We start from the raw sequence: 20901 nt of genomic DNA on the forward strand, positions 1-20901 counted from the left end.
CAAAGCCATGCCAGGATTGCTGCCACCAACCCCACTTTTACAGCTTGGTTACATCAGGTGGTCGATATCATCAAAGTCACCAAAGGTTACAACAGGGTCAAAAGGACTGACTTAAGGTAGCTGCAAAGAAGTTCTGTGAAATATGCAGACTGTATCAACAATAAGTCTGACTTACCTCCTCATTTCCAGACTTCGAAAGAAATAGTTCTTAAAATTGGTAATCTCTCAGGCCACTTCAACAAGCATGAGAAGTCAGAGCGTATGATCTGGGTTCAAGTTGCATCCTGATGAGACAGGACCCAGAGTTGTTATCGTCTTTATTCTCATCAGACCAAATGATATATGTTAACTATGGTAGAATAAATTGCCATCATCTGTACGGCCCAAATGAAAGGCAAAAGTATATTCAATAAAATAATGATCTGTCCCAAGCTCAATTCCTTTTTCAAGAATAACCTTCTGGATGAAGATAACTAATATTCAAAGAAAGCACAATTCAGAAAGTTCATTTTGGCCTCAAAAGGGGTTAGGATGCCAAAGAAAGAAACTAATCAGAACTCTATAACAAGCATTTGCAATTGAACAGGTCCGGCAATTGCAAGATCTAGAGCCATTGGCATTGACTCGGGGGAGAGGGGGTTAAGAGGGGGGGGGGACTTGGGGGTGGGGGGGACGGGACGGGGGACGACGACGACGGGACTTGGGGGTGCGGGGGGGGGGACTCGCGCGGGGGGTTAAAAATGACATTTTAGCCACACAAAGCTTCCCACACACACAGCCACAAAAAGCTTCCCACACACACAGCCACACAGAGCCCTCCACACACACCCACACAGCACAAGCAGGCAACAGGGGCACACGGAGGCACAAGCAGGCAACAAGGGCACACAGGGATTCTGGGGTGTGGATGATATGCAGCAGGCAAGTCCCTGCCTCGCCCACACTTGTTGCAACAGGGCCAGGCAGCGGCTCTACCTCGAGGGAAGAGCTGTGGGGCCCCTTTTCAATTCCTCCTGGATTTACAGAGCTATCAGTTTGGTTACAACATCTCTGACGCTCGCTTGCCGTGAAATCTGCTTCTCTCATACAGAGCCCCACCTCACCCTGGGATCCTGAGGCTTTTGCTGCAGTCCTGCAACTATCCTTTCAAGATACTTGGCATTCCCATGCTGTCTGTTTTCTCCCACGATAAGGTGCCCCTTGTTAGAAATCACCAGTACATCAGTGAGCCCCTTGGATAAACCAAAGCTCTCTATCAGACAATTTTCTATCCAGACATGCTCTTCCCTTCCTCAGAAGCTGTGATAACTCAAGTCATTCTTTGGGCCCTCAGTTGCTGTCCTCTTCAATGAATTTCTCAGGGCACACGTGAAGCTGTTTTTCTCCTACTAGATCGTGATTCCTGCTCCCAAGCTATTTTTCCCTTTTCTAGAATTTCTGTCCACTATTGAAAATATTCTTTACTTTATTTCAGTTTTCTTCCCCAGTTGGAATTATCTCCTGAGGATTTTCTCTATCCCTTGGTGGAGTTTTTCACTCAAAGATTTTGTTTCCCAGGTGGGACTTGCTGGTCTTCCTCGACCTCTATAGTCTTTTATATCCGTCGGCTCGTTGATATCCACGCTTAAATTATAGTGATCTTTGAAAATGTGTTTTTCCTCTTGTGGTGTACTTGCCACCCTGGCGACCTGCAATTTTTTCCCTTTAAGTCGCGGTTTCCTTCCCTGGCAATGTGACCCCTTTATGAGTTTGTTGTTTCTCTCATTGAACCTGTGTAGTTACTGTTCTCCACTGCATGTACTGACCACATGGGTAAGTTGTTCCCTCCCGTAAACTTACAGTCAGCCCTGTTCCTCCCCTAGATCTGAAGTGCTTCTCCTGCCCTGCGCACTTGTGCCCTCCTGGACTTGTTTGCCCCTGGGGAGCTGCTCTCGTAGAGGGGTGGCGGTGTCCCTTTGAAGTGCGGTTATCACACCGAGCATTTAAAGGGGACAGCAGCGCTTTTGTTCTCCCCGTGGATGGTGGTGCTGTGCCAGCGTGGGTGGTGTTGTGCCAGCGTGGAGTTGCTGTCTCCCAACCGCCCCGGCTCGCTGCTTTCCCCCTGGAGCCTCCTGCCCGGGGGCACTGGCGCCGTGGAGGTGCTCTTTGCTCTTCTCCTGCGGTTGCAGTGTCACCCTGAAGCAGTTGTCTCTCCAGCTGGACTCCAGGTGTCTCCGTGGAAACGTGCTGCTGCCGTGGAGTGGTCTCACCTCCTGAAGGCGCCCAGGGCCCGTGCCCATCCCCTCTTCGCGGCGGCTGCTGCCTCCGCCGCACTGTTGCTCTTCCCCTGAAACCCGGTGAAGTTGTCGCTGCTTCTCCGGAGTTCGCCAGTGACAGGCTGTCACCGCCCCGGTCCTCTGTCCGCCCCTCGGATTCAGGGGGCTCCGGGCAGGCGGCGCCGCGGACCACGATCGGGGAATCAGCGCACAGGGCCCGGGAGAGCCAGCAGAGTGGCCGAGAGAGCGTCGAGGCAGCGGTAGGGGGGCGGGAACGGGAGCCGAGGCAGCGGTAGGGGGGCGGGAACGGGGCCGGGGAGACACGGAGAGCGAGGCAGCGGTAGGGGGGCGGGAACGGGGTCCGGGGGCAAAAAAAAAAAGCAAGCACTCACCTGGACTTCTTCCGGGTGCCTTCAATGCCGGACCAGATTCGGGGGCGTTCCCGAGAACAGGCTTTCGGCTGACGTAGCCAAAAGCCAAAAATTCTCGGGAACGCCCCCGAATCTGTTCTGAGATTGACTGACAGAGCCCTCTCCCAATGGCTAGCCTCCATTTCTGGAGCTAGCCAATGGGAGGAGGGGGCTGTTACCCGACTCCACACACAGATCATAAGATTTTTCCTAGCGCATGCGTACTTCGTACGGAAGCATTTGCTAGTCAAAACCTAAAAAAGAGCAATCGCGTTTCCTATGGAGAACCCCCTTTCCAAGCATTTCTATTATAAGTGGCAATTGCCATTCCCTTCTCATCCTAGAAACATCCATTTTGACTCTTTTTGAATGAGTAACTTTCCACGTACTTCAAATGTGGAGACCCAATTGTAAACATTTATGAACACCGGCAAAGCTACAACTTTCAAGGTCAGAAGATTAAGCATATCTGCTTCCGCAGTAACACCTCCACCAACATAAATTCACTCTTATGGAAAAGGCAATCAAGTAAGTACTTTCCCACATAAGTAAGAGGAAGTTTCGTTTGTACATCATGTAGTTTTAAATCCGGGTTTGCAAGTTACAAACCTGAATCCAGCCTTAAGTGAACTTAAGTGAAACTTAAGAGCACATTAGGTTTTGTGAATGAATTCCCAGGAGCACTTTTAAGTTCTTAAGGCACCCTACAGTTATGCCTTCTCCTTACCATGATCCTGCCAGTCATTGACATTGCCGAGGTGTACCTGAATATGTCTTGTTAAACTATTTCATGAAACAAGCATTGGAAAAGTCATATGTCTAGCTTGCCTTTTTGAGTCCTGATTAAAACAGTGAAAAACGAATTATTTTCTGAATACTATGCAACTATAACATAAGGAAATTAAAGTGTAATGATCAGCTGCGGTCGGTATTGGGTGTACCTGCAGGGAGGTGACGTGGGGAGGGGTTTACGGAGCTTTACAGGTAAGTGAACATATAAATAAATAAATAAAACAAATTTCGTTGCGCGCACAGCATCGCATTTGGGGATGCAGTGCATGCAACAAAATTAGTTTTATTTATTTATATGCTTACTTACCTGTAAAGCTACGTAATCCATAGATTACTACCCCCCACCCTGCCCCTCCCACTCCCCAAGTCACCGCCCTGCAGGTACACCCATTACCGACCGCAGCTGGTAGTGATTTAGCGTATTTTCAAGATGGAAAAATAGTCATTCATACATTACAATACTCCCAAGGAGGTGGAATGATACACCAAACAGCCAACAGCATGAAATAATAATCCTCTCCTCAGGGTGGAGCCAAATCCCATTCTAAGAATTTGTAACCATCAGTGGTTAATTTGTCAAAAACAAAAAAGTGCTAGGGCTCTCGTCAGAAGGCAGCATGCACCAGCCCATTTCTCCTGTAAGCGCTGCCTAAAACAGAACTCCGTTGCATACCTAAAATCAATGTGTCCGCGCTCCAATACCTTTGGGTCAAGTTCACGCTATAAGAGCCGGTGTTCAAGATTAATGTGCTTTTGCTAAGCACTGGAAAATACCTGCTCAAAGTAAGCACTGGTAACCATTATGCCTACTGATAGCTGCACTGGCAAGCAAGACCTGAACCCAAGACATGATCTGCTACACCCACACAATAATAAGAGGACAACAACCTGATATCATTGCAACCTTAAAAGGTCCTTCCTCATCTTCCGTTCAGTATACACCATAGCATAATGATCGTATTCAGGATATGTTCCCTTTACCCCACTGGTAATACACTTTAAAAAAAAGATAAAGATTTAGGGAGGGGGGCTTTTGATCTGAATTGTATTCATGTGCTGTGGTTTACATTTACTATCTTTATTTCAGCTCTTTCCTAGTTTCTTTCCTTTTCTTTCTTCTATAGTAATGATACATTTGATGTTCCTTATGGTTCGTTAACGTGATCCTGCTAATTTTACTTCATATTTTATCTAAATATCATTTGTGACAATCTATCTCTCATTTGATCGAATATTATAATGAACTTATGTATTTTGTCCTTTTCTCCAGTAACTGTATCATTATGTTTTATATTTAACGATTGTTTACCCTTTTAAAACTTTAATAAACTTATTGAACACATTTTGCAAGCACTGGCCTCTTTAGGGAATGCCACTTCAGAAGTTTCCAAAAGTCTAGTAGAACGTTTAGGGGAAAATTGGTATTTGGAGGTGATTAGATTAATTAGATCATCCACTACTTTTAGAACCAGATTTGGGTTGCTAAAGTACGATTTTGTATGATAGATTAGTGAAAGACCACTGGTGACACCGGAACTCTCCTGTGACCATTTGAAGGATTATCTTGTGTCTTAAACTTGTATGCAATGGCAGACTGCAGCATTCATATAGGGCGGGTCAGAAAGGGAATGCTGAAACACATTACATAGACAGTCCCAAGAGGGAAATTCCCTTTATCGCTAGATATCCATGGGAACCATTTTCATTTGGTAACTTTAGAGGGTCCTTTGCAATGCCTTTACTTTCGGGTGCAAGGTAATTGTCAATGTTGACAGTCCTTTATGTTTAGTTTAAAAACAACTTCTAGAAGTGTACGCGATTTGCTGGTAATCTTAGTAGTGAATATCAAGTATTGACATTAATGCTTGCTTTAACATAGATGAATGATTGATAAAGCTTTTCTTCTCAGGGGTTGCTCAAAGATTGTAGTTCTATGTGGATGTCTTCCACCGTGTGGGTTTTAGATCAGCTTTCCCAGTTGCAATGTGTCCAAGTGACAAGCATTCATTCATAGGAGCAGTCCTTGATACCAGTCACTACTTAGAGACTCGCCTCACTGATCGAAGCATTTCATATTTTTAAAGAAGGCTTTGTTTATGGTTGATTTATATTTTATAGCTTTGGAATACAAACTTCACAAGATGTTCTTCACCTGAAGCTCAGAAAGTCTGAAAAGAAGCTGAAGCGTTTTTCCAAGTATGACAACACAAGACAGCTTTTATGAATGATTGTATTAGTATAACGTAGTAATATAACTTCATGTTCCCCCACACCTGCATTTTATCTGGCTATATTTATTTCCTCACCTGCAAAACAAAGACACTGTCACAACATACTGCCATTTATTTATTTTCTACCTACGTTATGTAGGGAAAAGTACACAATGCAATATTTTTTTCTCTCATAATGTTCTTGGCGTTCATCAAAGATCAATATACAGGCCAGTTGTGAAAAGGTGCATTACAACTGATGGCAAGGACTTTTAAGGGTAATGGATTACAATCTTATATCAGATGTGTTAGGTACAGTGGGGCTCAGTATTGTGTGGATTGTATGTAATGGACTATAAAGGTAGTTGTGAGAGGTAATCCCTCTTACGGTGTGCACCCATGGGATAGAAGTCAGTTTAACTGGACACTAGGACAATCCCACTTCATAAGGTTTTTTTTTTTTTAAAGAGCTGAAGAGGATGTTTATTTCATCTTCACTTCCACATATTAAAGATATTTGTTCCCTCTGATACATTTCAGAATGGATTCTGTGAAGAAAATATTTCTCTTTCCATCTGTGAGTGAACTTTCCTAACCTATTCGCTGTTTAATTGTTGCATATTACTGCGTCATGCATGCCACTATTTTATGTTTAATTCTTGCATATAACACCTATCATACTATTTTGTTTGAAATGGTCACCATGTAAATTGTTCTATCACCCATAGTGTTTTGTCCACAGAATATGAACTGCAGTAAATAAATACTACATCGTGAGTTTTCTCAAATTCAACCTGTACGTTAATTAAAATACTAGCATTTGCAACATTTATGGAATTTCTATAGTGCTGCCAAGCCGGTGAGCAACAAAGCACAATACTTAGCAAAAAGGCGACATGGGAACAATATTTGGAGAAAGGAGGAAAGGAGTTCAGATCATGAACAATATTAAGAGAGTAATGGAGACAGATACAATGCAGACTTACAAACACATTGGTACATCAATGTTCTTCAAATTTTATTTAGATTCAATGTTATGGAATTCTATTATAAGAGTGCTAACATATTTTATTATCTTTATCCTCTTTGTATTCAATTTATGATTGCTACTGCGGTTTTTATACTTGTATTCCTCTTGTTATATCAATTGATGATTGTATCTATATTCCTGTGTTCTTCATCTTGAATAAAAACTCGATTCCATTAATTTCATATGAGTTTATTAAGTGTGCTTGTAGTATGATCACACTCATCATCTACTTGACCTTTTCTTTGTAAGGGGGCAAGTAGGTGGGATTCAGGATGCCATGGATTCTATGGTCCTGGGGTCCTGGGTTAAATGCGTCTGTCAAGATGAAGCCTTAAAGTGGTGAAATGAAGATTGGTGTGTCCATCTGAACAAATGAAATGTTCTTTATTGTACAGCAAAAAGTCACTAGGACATATATAATGGCAAGCAGCATTTTTGAGGAATACAGTTTGGTATTCTGAGCTGCTATTTCTAGACCAAAGGTCTTCAGACTGATAGGCCAGACCCACTGGTGGCCTTATTTCATCACAAAAGTGAAAAGGTACTGGACACGAGGAGCACCATGCTGAAAACGATGCTGTGTTTTGATTGACATAAAACTAAGTGACAATGAGTCACTCTGAAGAGGGTCATCTATTGTCACTCATACTCTAGATGGAAGTAGGCGACGCTGGCTACAAATAATACTCCAAGTCCCTACCCCCATTTCTGAAAAAGAATCACTCTGTGGATACTTTTACACTTTGGGGAGGTCAGCCAGCCAATAGCATGATGGTAATCATGAATGTAATTGTAATTTTAAAGGGGATAACTAAAATGGCTGAACGATTAAACTTTTGTAGAGAGCTGTCAATTCTGCAGAAAAAAACGTTTGTGGGCCCTGATTACATTTTTTTACACACATGGGCGCAGCATTTAAAGGTTTGAAGACCACTGTTCTAGACCATATTGTGGAAAAGAAAACTAAAGTGAACCAGAAAAACTGTATAGAACAGGTAAGTATTGGGAAACTACAAGGAATTAGACATATCGAAACAAAAATGCAATATTTGTCTACTGGTCTTTTGGGAATCCAGGCAAAGAGCCCAATGAAATGTAAACGTACTGGAATGTAACATTTCTAGAAGGACAAAGGTGCATGACTAATGCAACAATGCTAGCATTGGCAGTATAGTACTGCCACCTAGAATTGAGTTGACTGAAGAAATCGCGGGGAAATTATTTTAATGATTCAGTTTAGGTAATTCTTGATTGGAGTTTTATTTGTTACTCTTTGGTTTCTTGCAATCCTTGAACTTCATCATTTAATATGAACATTATTTGGAGACGTTAAAATCAAGTGGCTGCTCCTTCTTATGCGCGTTTTCTTCTACTACAAACTGTTGATGCTAATTTGGAAAATCCTGGAATTCCTCATTTATAAAATATTAATTTATTTGCTTTTTTTTAAGTTGTGCATTTTTTATCCGGAATACATATATATGGTGATATTGAAGCGTTTATGTCTCTCTTATAACATAAATCTACTGATTCGGTGTTCACTTCAGCAGAGTACAAATATACCTACATTCACAACATGAAACATTGTTTTTGCACAGGGCCGTAAACATGTGTATATTGCCACCAACGTGCTTTTAATCACGAAACTTGCAATATTACAATTAGTGTTGAATTGTATGCGTTTTTTTCAAAAAAAGAACACTTGAAATTAATACTTCAACATGACTAAAATGCCATTTGCATTGATGACAAAAAGCTTCTGATACATCAATGTGAATCTAGAGCGATGTTAAAATGAGACTTTTCTGCAGACAACATCAGCAACTGTATATAATATCATGCAGCATGTACAAGCAGAGCATATGGCTTTAACAAGTCTACTTACAGGAAATCCCGGAAACCCTCTTGCTCCAGGCTGGCCCTTAAAAGGGGTAAGAAAGAGAGAATGTTGATGGGTGAAAGTGATTGAGCAAAATGTTATTATATTGAATTTCTAACCCGTAATTCAAACCTGATGACTTTTCTGTGTTTTGCTGCTATTCACATTCCTAGTCGGAGGTTTGACAATTACTTTTCCTTTCGAGCCTAGACCAATGCCAATTGTTAGCTAGAAAATCAGATGAATGCAGTTGTTGCGTTGCTTGTAGGCTACACATTTTAAAATCTAGATGGTGTGATGGTTCTTGGCTTCTCCAAGTAGTTACGTTTTGTTTCAGCTTTTTGTTCCTGTCCCAATGGTTCTAGCTTGTGTTACAGGTAGGCTTTGAAAGGCACAATTCCTATTCAATGGGCCTCTCTCTAGATCACACAGCGCCCACACTTCATTTCCATTTTATATGCTCTGCTGCATCGCTTTTTCTTCAGTTGTGCAATTCAAATTCCTGGGAATGTAATACATCCTATCCATCAGCGCTAAATTGTTCCTTGCTGGACTTTTTATTTCTTGCTTAATAGCACAACCTGCTATATATTATTTTACCACGAATGATGGAATACAAACCTAGCTTTTAGGCAGTTATGTAGCGATGAAGGTGTAAAGAAAGCTATGCAGAGAATATCCTCAACATTCCAATGAAATTCCACATCTTTATTAAAAACTGCGGACGAAACCTGGCTACTACAGAGCACTAAGAAGGCCTCCCACTCACCTTAAAGACTCCCGCTGGCCTTAAGGGCAGTACTCTTCTTTCTACTCGAAGTAAACGTTTATTCACAGAGATACAATGGGACAGTGCCTGGGTAGTAGCGATTTATCAAATGAAGGCATTTGTATTTACAGCCAATGCAGCGTTTTCCTCCCTGTGGTGATGCAGGCACATTTTAGGATTTCTCTTCACATAATCTATTGCATTTTATGCCAGCTTTAGCTTATACAATAGCGTTTTATCATTGCCGAGACATAAAGAATTGGCGAAATTTATCCTGGAGGTGACTAACGTTCCATTATCTATGTCATCTTAACTTGCCAGACTTATCTCTTGTTACAGAGTCTGATGGACAAAAGAAGCTTTAGTTTTATGTCACTAGAGCTTTTCACAAATGTATGATGTGTTTCTGATTGGCAGAAGTGTGTAAACCAAGGGCCATATTTAGGAAATTTGTGGCTCAGACCAGCGCAACAAGTCACCAGGGCCAGAGTGGCCGTAGTGGGCACTGGGAATTTCCCCGGTGGACCGCTAGGATGGGGGCCGATTTTGGGCCCTTGGGGGCGTTTTTGTTACAGGGCCATTTTTGCAGCATAGCTGCAAAATCGGCCCCTGTAACAATATCGGCCGAAACCGACCCTGGCAAACAGCTCGGCCGTTCCCAGGGGGGCCGGCCGAGCTCTTTGCCAGGGCCAGTTTTGGTTTCCAATCCGACCATGCAAGTCGCCTTGCTGCACTGCCCTGCATCACAGAGAAAAGGAAGGAATGTCCCCTACACTATGGTGCACTCCTGTCCTTTGCCCCTGTGATGGCGACGTTTTGGCAACCTAGGGTCAACGCAGGCACCCTTGCACCATGCACCATGGTGCAAGCGTGTCTGCATTGTAGGCAGGATTAGATTTGTTCAGAAAAGTGCTCCTTCCTGCACACAAAAAATAATGAGAGGCTTTTTCCATGCATCACACACAGAAAGAGGAAACATGATGAGAAATACAGATATTGCTCCACGTTACACCTCTCCTAGAGAGGTGTATAATGTTGGCGCATTTCCAGGTTTACAAGTCTTTGTAAATCTAGGAATTGCGTGGGAACACCCACTGCAACGCCCATTGAATGCCTCCTTTGCACAGAGTTTTACATGCGTTGCCTTACTCCAAATTTTTCAATGGGAGCCATTCATAGCCACACAAAGATCCTGTGCGAGGCTTCATAAATCTGACTTAGAGGTTTGCAGCACGCATGTACCATGTTGCACGGTGCAAGCATGACGCAAAGCTCTCATAAATATGCCCCAAAGTTTACGAGTGCAAATGGAAGAATCAACAGCTGTTAGGCATTCTAGCAAAACCTGGCCTTGCTGCCAAAAATACATTTGCTTCTACATAATTGCATGTTACAACTGCTTACAAATATGCGGGAAGCGGTTTCACACAAGTGGTGGGAACTGGTAGGATCAAGGCCTGGTTTGCCTTATGAGTTTGTATATACCAAGAGCTCCTCTCTGACCCTTTCTCACCCAGGAAATGGTGAGATATTTAGTCCTGCGAAGAGCTGAAGTAAATCCCCTTCTGTAGCATGGAAAGGGGAACATAATGTCCTCAAACTTGGCCTAAAGGAAGACGAAGGGGTTTCAGTACATGGAAAAGCTTGTTTCATGTGGAGGAAAATGTCAGTCAGTCAGTCAAAGATCTTTTATTCGATAAATGAATATCAAAAAAAGGTACAGTACAAAGAAGCATACATTCATAATAAAGAAACATACATTATACAATATTAAAAAACATACAATTTTAGAATAAAAAATCACATTTCATAATTTAATTAAAAACAAAACTCCAGATATTTTAAAATCATCACTGTTAACTTTGTCATACAAAAGGTTAAAAAACATTGTGCCGCCATCCCCGTAAACCTGGTATATAATTGAGATGATATTTGACCAGTAAAGTGCAAGGTGCAGTACATCATGATAATGTGTCCAATCTCTCTTTCACCATAAGTCCTTTCTTGGTGCGCACCGCAGATTCCAGATAATTGGCTACATGAAAGATAATGCTAGGGTCATTTAGCAGCTGCAAGTAAAGAAGTGCAGGTCTAACTTGCAGAAACCCTGCCTTTTTTAAGATTGGCACAAGATACTTCCTCCTTTCCACTATAAAATGCCCACAAAACATTATAAAATGCATAGTATCTTGGATAGAAAAGCTATCACAAGAACAAGGAAGAACATCATCAGGTTTACACCAGGATGTGTACTGGCCTAATATCAAATGAATCGTGTTCAGGCGAAAACGAGTTCATAAAAACCTATGAAAGGGCCGGTTAACCAGAGTGAGGTAGAATTTAGGACCCGGTGAGTTTGCAACCAAAAGGTGTGCTCTGACCAAAGGTTTTATTAATTCCTTTTCCTCTCTTATTAGCGATAGCCTCAATAGCATGTTGCTTTTAGTTTTAGCAATGTCAGCCCGGGATATAGACTCCGGTGAGGAAAATGTGCCACTGCATATTTGGGCAGCCTTTCCTCTATTCAGCATTGTTCCCCATGCAGAATTCTGAACTAGGGAAACAACACAAAAAATGTGTCAGCTGATATTGTCTATTGTGAGCCTGGAAAGCTGTGACTATTGCAGCTTTTTAGGTATGCATCATAAATCCACACCTGTGTGCAAGTGTACTTTGATTGATGCAGATTTACAGTTTCCCTTTGTGGGCCCAGTTTTATTTCTGTTTCTATATATCCGCGAGGCTGTGACGTTGCACTCGTGGCAAGCTGCATGCTTCAGGCCTACGAGAGGAACTTGAAAGCTGAGGTTTCTAGCATGTCAGTAGCAACACCAGTAGCAGATTCCCGTGTGTGCACCAGGATTACCGGATACCCAAAATACCCCACATGTATAAATCAAGACAGAGCACATCACCTCTCTACCTTGTGCCGAGACAAGAGACCCTTCTGTCACTGGATCTTGCAAGGTCTGCAAACACATTTGCAGGAGAAAGTGCAGCGTCCATTGTTTAACAACCAATAAACCGCTATGCTTTGCAAGCCTCTTACACATAACGTGCCTCTTAAGCGTACGGTGGCAGTATTTCTACGCAGGACTGGCTCTACGCAGGACTGGCTCCTGGGGAATTCGTGGAGGCGAATCCAGCCCTTTGTGCTTGACGGGGCAGGAAACGTCTAATTAGGTGCGAGCCTTACAGAGAGTCGGCTGGCTTGCCCTATAAATCCGAGCATCTGTCCACAGTCGAATGCCTCCAGGGGAAGGCAATTATGAATCATTAAGGACTCAATGCTTTCCGACCACTCCTATGAACAGGAAGGACCAATAATAAACACAACACACTACAGGAAACCTCCCAGTTCGAGCTCTGATACCTTCACTCTGACCCGACAAGTTGGTAATCTCTAAAATGGTCTCCCCCATTTCCTCTACAAAAGGAATTGCTCTAAAACTAAAGAAACAACAAAAAACAGTGGAACAAATGAGAATAGAACGCTGTTTGCAAACACCGTTCAACCGTGTTCCTGTAATTCAAAGGTACCTGACGTTTTCGCTGAAGGTAATTTACTAGAGGGAGGCAGTATTTCAGACTCTGTTTATTTACTATAATGTTTAATATATTTTTTATATTTTATCCATAGGTCTATCACACATTCCAGCTCATAAGGTGTGGTACATTAGTGGAGAAGTGTGGCCCAATGATTAGAGCGGTCTAGCCTGTGACCAGGGTTCAATTCCCCCGCCTCGGCGGGTCTTGGGCTCAAAATTCCACGGACCTGATCATTCTCGCCTCGGTGCCGATTCCAATCATGGAGTCCCACTCTGCAACTCTGGGCAATAGCTTGCTTAATCTCCACAACGGCCCCCACAACGCTAAGGATGCCTGGCCTCCACCTTGGGGGTGCCCAGGAGTGGACGCCTCACAGGGAAAGCCAGGATGGGTTCCACAGCGGTATTCGTACAAGCGCCTTGAGACCCTTGCGGGCGAGTAGTGCGCTACACAAGTATCAATTTACAATTTTACAATTACTTATTACATTTTTAATTAATTAAAACATTACTGTACCACGATCTGCAGCTCTAAGAAGTTTAATGACATTACTACATCCAAATATGCGAGGAAATTTAGTTTTTAAGCCAGTGGCACAATCTACGCATAAACCATGTTTTCATTCTGACCCAGCATATAGCAAAATAAAGACAAAATAAATTCTTGCATTTAGAGCTTTTGGAAATTATGAAATAACGGATGTTTTTACTGTGGCCCATTTCAGAGAAAGTTTGCTGCTTGGCAAAACCACAGGTTTCGTTATTCTCTCAGAATAACTTGAACCTAGTCTTCTCATTGCATTGTTTTAACCCCGCCAGTACAACTTGGCAGCATGGAGGCACGAAGCAGGTAAACGCAAGTCATTTGAGAGTTACCCTCCAGTTTTGTGACATACAAAAAAGGTAATAAGCATTTTTGGTTACAATGAATGCCCCTGTCCTGCTTCCTCGCAGCATAGGCTTTACCATCGTTCCACTCGAAGTCCTACATGGAACTTTCGAGATTTCTGTCGAAGTCCTTAGGATGGGGGGTATGGCTCATTCGAGAACAAATATAATGTGTCGAATTGTAAGTACAAGATATGTAAATAGTTCTGGTGCGATATGGCTTATTGAAACACCCCACTGCGTCAACAAGTAAGCATTTGGCAACATTTCAAGGCCTGTGCTCAGGACCCTCAGGAATCATTAAAGTCTTATTTTGGGCACCCTGCTTGATGCCAAAAAAAATAATACTGAAGGTCAATATGGTCTCTGGTTTAGGAAACGCTTCACCTTGTTCTATGACCTGACTCCCCTCAATGCTCTGAAGACACTGACTATGGATAAACCAGACCTCCAGCCCCTCCTACTTTAGAGCGGCCCTTGAAAAGGTAGGTAGGTATCTAGTTAAGAGAAGAGTTCTACTTCTTGACTGAGATTTTGGCTTGCCCCTGCCTAAATTCATGTTACTTGAGTCTGTCTGAAGCCAAGTAGATTATAATAAGCATATTCATAGATATCAAATTATAGGAGCTACCCACAAGATGATAGAGGTACATATCATTCAAGTTTAGTGGTGATATTTAATCCCTGTTATCGATGAAACTCAGTATCTTAGGCACTGATCATCATAAACTATTCTTAACATAGAAAACTTTATTTTTTCCATTCTCCATATAAGGCATTGTCCTCTGTTATCTTTATTCAAAACAAAGTATCATGGCTGTCCTTCTCTTCCTTGGTATTTGATAGATCCACTTTCTACTTCCTCTTGACTTCTGTTTACAAGCTTCTCTGCAGTTTTAAGCATGCACATCCAGACTAGCACTTGGGTAGAAGTGATTGTGACCTCTGAGTTATATCGAATGACCCTACTCTGACCACTTTTAGCATTGCAGTTCATATCCTTCTTTTCCTTAGAATTTGATAGATCCACTTTCTACTTCCGACTGCCTTCTGTTTACAAGCTTCCCTGCAGCTTTAAGCATACACTTCCAGACCACCACTTGGGTAGACGTGATGGTGACCTCTGAGTTGTATCGTATGACCCTACCCTGACCACTTTTAGCATTGCAGTTCATATCCTTCTCTTCCTTAGAATTTGATAGATCCACTTTCTACTTCCGACTGCCTTCTGTTTACAAGCTTCCCTGCAGCTTTAAGCATACACTTCCAGACCACCACTTGGGTAGAAGTGATGGTGACCTCTGAGTTGTATCGTATGACCCTACCCTTACGACTTTCAGCATTGCAGTTCATATCCTTCTCTTCCTTAGAATGTGATAGATCCACTTTCTACTTCCTGCTGCCTTCTGTTTACAAGCTTCCCTGCAGCTTTAAGCATACACTTCCAGACCACCACTTGGGTAGAAGTGATGGTGACCTCTGAGTTGTATCGTATGACCCTACCCTTATGACTTTCAGCATTGCAGTTCATATCCTTCTCTTCCTTAGAATTTGATAGTTCCACTTTCTACTTCCTGCTGCCTTCTGTTTACAAGCTTCCCTGCAGCTTTAAGCATACACTTCCAGACCACCACTTGGGTAGAAGTGAGGGTGACCTATGAGTTGTAACGAATGGCCCTACCCTAACCACTTTAAGCATGAAAGTTCAAGGATTCTTCTCTGACACCAGCCAACTGGTGGCAAATGACTCAATACCACCAGTGAGGGCGCCTTCATTCAGCAATGTTATGGTTTGTTAGAAGATAAAGCAACCTGGGAAAACCTTGCTTTCTCCTAGTATTACTCCAAAAGAAACATGCATGATTCTTTGTTTTTTTAATTTGGCAAAATCCTCTTAGATATATTGCATCAATGTGCTTGCTTCTGCTAACCCTAAACATTAAAGCATTGGAGAACCGAAGATTGGATTCTTTCAAAGCAGAGGTTTACTTTGTTTTGATAGCTGAAAATAGCCCTATTACTTTGCGACATTTTAATAATCATAATTACAGCTAATGTTTCTTTCATGTACTATGTGAACGCAGGGAATTTGTTCTGCAACAGATCTATATAAACAGCCATTTTTTAGAGGGAAAACATGTTTGTAAAAGCATAATAGGCATCAGCACGTTGTTCTCTATATACACTCAATATTTTCTGCCATGTCTAGAACTTTGATGCATTTTTGTCTGAAATGGACGACACAACATTTAAAGACAAAGCATTAACCTTTGATGTTAATCAGGAGACAGAAAAAGATAGCCATCTAGTGAGTAAACTGCTCAATATGAGACAAGAACACTGTGATCAATCCCAACTTCCCTGCTTTCAAATGGTGTGATTCTAGGCAAATATGTTATTGCACTGAGACTCAATTTTCTTCATTATCACATATGAGAGAACCTTCAAATGCATGTGTTCATGATGTGTGCTGTACAAAAACCTTGTATTTAATTTAGCAGACTATAATACTGCTTCATCTATAATAAGAATCAAGGCCACATTTAAGGCATATATGACAACTCATTTGCCTCTTAGTTCACTAACGACATAGCTGTCTGGGCGGGCACAGGAAGAATGTTTCTAAGTTCATTTTAAAACTATGACTTTTTCTAAACACCCCAAGGCTCATCTAATACACGGGCTCTTAGAGCCAAGAAAGACCCTTAGCTCACCTCTATCTTGGCTCTACCTTTTTAATTTGTTGGATCATCCACCCGTACTGTCACGTGAGGAGGGGAAAGAGTTGCTTACAGTGAGGATTACATTATTTCATGACTGCTAATCCAGCCTGCACTGCTCTTTTGTCCCTTAACATAACACATGTGGATGGCCTTAATGAAGGTCTGTGACCTTTATACCTTGGGTGTGGCAGAGTTGGACCCAAAGAAATGGTGCTACTACTCTTGCCCATGGCCTGCTTCCTAGAACTTGTGATGTCACCAAAGAGGACTGTGTTGAATCCGAGTGACCACATTAGAATGCAATATGCTGGTGGTCAGAGTTGAGGTGCACCAGCCGAGTGTTTGGAACCCAAGGGCCGTATTTGTTGACTGGGCTTTGTCACGCATTTCTTGTGGGGCACGGCTGGTAAACAAATTATGTGTAGTTAGAGGAACAACATTTAATGCCAGGCAAACATTGTAACACAGAAAACACTATGAGGCAATACAATTCTAGTGAGCCCTGGTTTAAAATTAACCCCTTCGATGCTGATGACGAGCTCAGCTCATCATCAGCCACTGTGGTCGTGTGCGGATGACGAGCTGAGCTCGTCATGTAACGCGGTTTTTCGAAAAAAGCCGCACAGCGCAAAAATAACCCCCGCACGCATGTGGTTAAGAAAACGTATCTGAAGAAAAAAAGAAGAAAGCATGTGGCAGTACTTTGTAACACTATGAAGGGCATAAATTACGTAATCATGGAGTAAACAGTTCATCATTTTGGTTTCAACTTTAATGTATTCATAAGAATTCTAGCATGCATTGGCAAAGCCAATAGATGTCGCCATTGAGACCTTTGGATTTGCTGATCCTTTTTAGCCATGCTGCACAGCATATATGATGATGCAACTCATGGTAAAGAGGGTAAAGGAATGCTTTTGGCATGCATCACCCGAGATTTTGTCGGTATGCATGCCTACATATTGGCGTGGCTGCTTTTTTCCTTCCTAGTTACTGATCTGATTTGGATCGGAAACTACAAAGAAAACCAAAACGTGAAAGCATTTTTCTAGGTCGAGCCTTGGCAGTTCATGCGCTGTTCTGCGAGACATGCTGTATTCGAGTATGGATTTGATGCCACGCCCAGTCCCTGCCCATATTTGTCATTGGCCTGTGTCATTGTCCTTCCTAAATCCTGACTTCTGATTCATTAATGGACTAATCTCTCCTTAGCACCGCCTTGTCTTCCTATGTAACCTCCCATGAGGACTGGCCCTTTTTTCTTCAGTTGTTACACAGTACATCTTATTTAGTCTGTAAGCACTATTTTCTATAATGAGTTTCACCTACTGCAGGCACAACATGCTTTCCTGCAACATTCAGCATTCTCTGTGCACATTCACTCTCCCGCCAGGCCGGGAAAATGGCGGCCGCTTCTTTGAAGTGCAATAGGTCTCGCATTTACAAGAGTTTAAGCTATTGGCATTGTAAATGACAATGCCTTTTATTTATGTGTTAATTTCAAAACAGATAAATAAAAGGCATTGTCATTTACAATGCCTATAGCTTAAACTCTCACAAATGCGAGACCTATTGCATTACAAATGCTTGTTTTTTAAGTGGTGTGGATTGAATAAATGGAGCAAGCAAGGCAGTGAGAAGCAACAAGGGATGGCACCTATTGCTGATTGGATTTAACCATACTGTTTGAATTTTTTCTTGTATGCTGTATGTATTCAAGCTGGATTTCTTTTTATTTATGTATTGCTGTATTTCCTTGCAAGAAAACAATAAAACTATAAATATATATAAAAAAAGAGAAGCAACAAGGGCCTCAAAATCCCACAATACAAGAAAAAAAAACATGGGTGGCACATCCTTCTCTGTTCAGGCAACGCCAAACTATGGAACTCTTTACCCCCAACATAAGATCCATGGAAAACCACCTTATCTTCAGAAAACACCTCAAGAATTGGTTCTTCCCCACATAAGCACCATACACAAACAGAAATATACAGCATACCACCCTGTACATAAACATGTATTTGTTTTATAGATATGCACCTATATATGTGTATTGCTTTGTATAAACATGTATAATAGTTATGTTTTAATATAAATAAATAAATCTTTTTTTTAGTACAACAACACTTGAAAACCAGAGTTTATCTAATGGATCTTTGATCTACATATACTTACCTACTTTATGCATCTAAATACCTTCCATGTACTTGGATCTATACATTTATTGCTTTTTTTCTAAAAAATCATACAATGCAATACCCTTTTCCTCACCCTCTACCTCTCTCAATATCCTCTACCTCAACTCTCTGACTGACCTCAAACCTCTATCTACTACTCTTTCCAGTGCACTTTCCTATTTCTCACCCTTCACCTCTATCAATATCTTTAATCTACATATACTTACTTCCTTTATGCATCTACATACTTTCCATGTACTTATGGATCTATATCTTTATTACTTTTTTCTAATTCAGCATAGCCTATGCACTACCCGATTCTCACCCTATTCCTCTCTCAATATATCTTGTACCTCAACTCTCTGACTCATCTCAAACCTCTTTCTACTACTCCTTCCAATTCACTACCTTACTTCTCACCTTATATCTCTATCAATATATTCTCTACATCCACTCTCTAATTCACCCCAATCCCCATACCACTACAATGATCCCAAAATAACCCTTTCTAGACTCTCTCCCTCCCTGCATCATCAGACACCTCTTTACTATACCGATCCCCAAATCAAGCCTTTCTAAACTCTTCCCTCTGACTCTTCTCCTCCACATCCCTTTTTACTCATCCCAAGCCTCCTCCTACTGCTATAACCTCCAAAACAAAACAAAAACTAAAAACATAAAATCCTTCAGTCTTCTATCTCTCCACTATCCTTTGGATCAAAATAACAGACTAACATGTCCACTTCTCAAATTTCATATTTCACTATACTAATTCACCACTAATCCTCTATGGGTTCCGGAGTAGTGTGCTACTCGCCAAAAAAGTGCTTCAACATCCCATCACGGATAACAAGCGCTATATAAATGCACGTTTTTTTCCCTCTTCTACCTCTCCGCTATCCTCTGAATACAAATAACTGACTAACCTATCCACCACTGAAATCACTTTCAAATTTCAATATACTAATTGAACACTAATCCTTTATGGGTTCCGGAGTAGCGTGCTACTCGCCGAAAAAGCGCTTTGACACCTCATCAGGGGTAGTAAGCACTATATAAATGCAATTACAATTCAATAAAATACTTGTAGGAGTGCGATGGCTAGTAATTGTGTTTGCATGTCATTGTCTTGCTGGCAGGGCCAATGAGAGATGTAATTTACAGTGGCCGCCTGAGAAGGACCCTGGCACTTACTGTTTTGTTTACAAATTAAGCATTGATCTGCTCCGATATGAAACAGAAATAGGTGTTTTTTGTATTTTAATTGGCTAGCTAGCTGAAATCCGAATTTAAAATGTGATTGCCTGACATTGTACAGTCACATTTAAAATAAGTGTCCTTTTAATAAGAGTTTTTTTCCTGCATTTATCCACCTCCAGAGCCGAGGGGCAGGTCCCCGCCACCCAGCCACGGAGAGGGCTAATCTGTTTCTCATTACTAAAGCCAATTATGGGACATTTGACAGTGAGGTGGGAAACCAGATATAGAACTGTCCCCGTCGCCCTGGGTCTCACTTAACCTCTGCCAGTCAATTATGCAGGAGAAGACCCCTCCAGGTCAATGATGTCGCTCCTCGCCGGGTAATCAAAAGAGGAACTCCGAAAGAGGGTGTTGTAACTTCATTCTCTCGACAACATGCCAATTAGCGATCGGAAAAATAAAGAACACAGGGGTTAATGTTTCTTCAAGTAAAGTGCTTCCCTGCTTTGCTACGGTCATGATAAAAGTCCAGAGGACTCCAGAATGCCTTGTTAGACATCAAGCCTTCATGCTCTTAAAGAGTTATTCGCCCTCCATCAGTTCAGCGCGGCTGACCTTGGTGTCATTGGCTGTAGTGTGGTTTCTGGCAGCTCTTGTATACTGTGCCTTTTCCTCTTCTCATTCAGCATAAGTGCCACACACTTTAACCCCTCCCCTGCTGGTGACGGAACGGCTCCGTCACCAGCCACAGTCGCGCTGTGCTGATGATGGAGCGGTTTCGTCACGGCCCGCTTTGCACGCCTGCGCGGCGTGGATTCCGCGCCTGCGCTGAGCGTTCCATTGAGCGGACGGAGCCGTGACGGAACCGCTCCGTCATGAGCACAGCGCGACCGCGGCTGGTGACGGAGCCGTTCCGTCTCCAGCATGTGCGCGCCGCGCGGCCCCCCGCCCCCTTAGCGCTGAGGCGGAATAGCCGCCGCAGCGAAGGGGTTAAAATCAGTGCTCGCGCCCTCCTTG

The 20901-nt window shown here is 42.3% G+C and overlaps 1 protein-coding gene across 1 annotated transcript in view; it reads right to left on the minus strand.

Annotated features, from left to right (window-relative positions):
* Positions 1-20901, minus strand: part of COL13A1 (collagen type XIII alpha 1 chain) — a 368078-nt gene that overhangs the window by 295285 nt on the left and 51892 nt on the right. Inside the window, exon 5 of the mRNA XM_086922128.1 lies at positions 8583-8618. Within this exon, the coding sequence (XP_086778254.1) occupies positions 8583-8618 (36 nt within the window). The remainder of the gene's footprint in view (positions 1-8582; positions 8619-20901) is intronic.

Source organism: Lissotriton vulgaris, chromosome 5 (assembly GCF_964263255.1).
Source record: "Lissotriton vulgaris chromosome 5, aLisVul1.2, whole genome shotgun sequence".
In the NCBI taxonomy this organism is placed as follows: Eukaryota; Metazoa; Chordata; class Amphibia; order Caudata; family Salamandridae; genus Lissotriton; species Lissotriton vulgaris.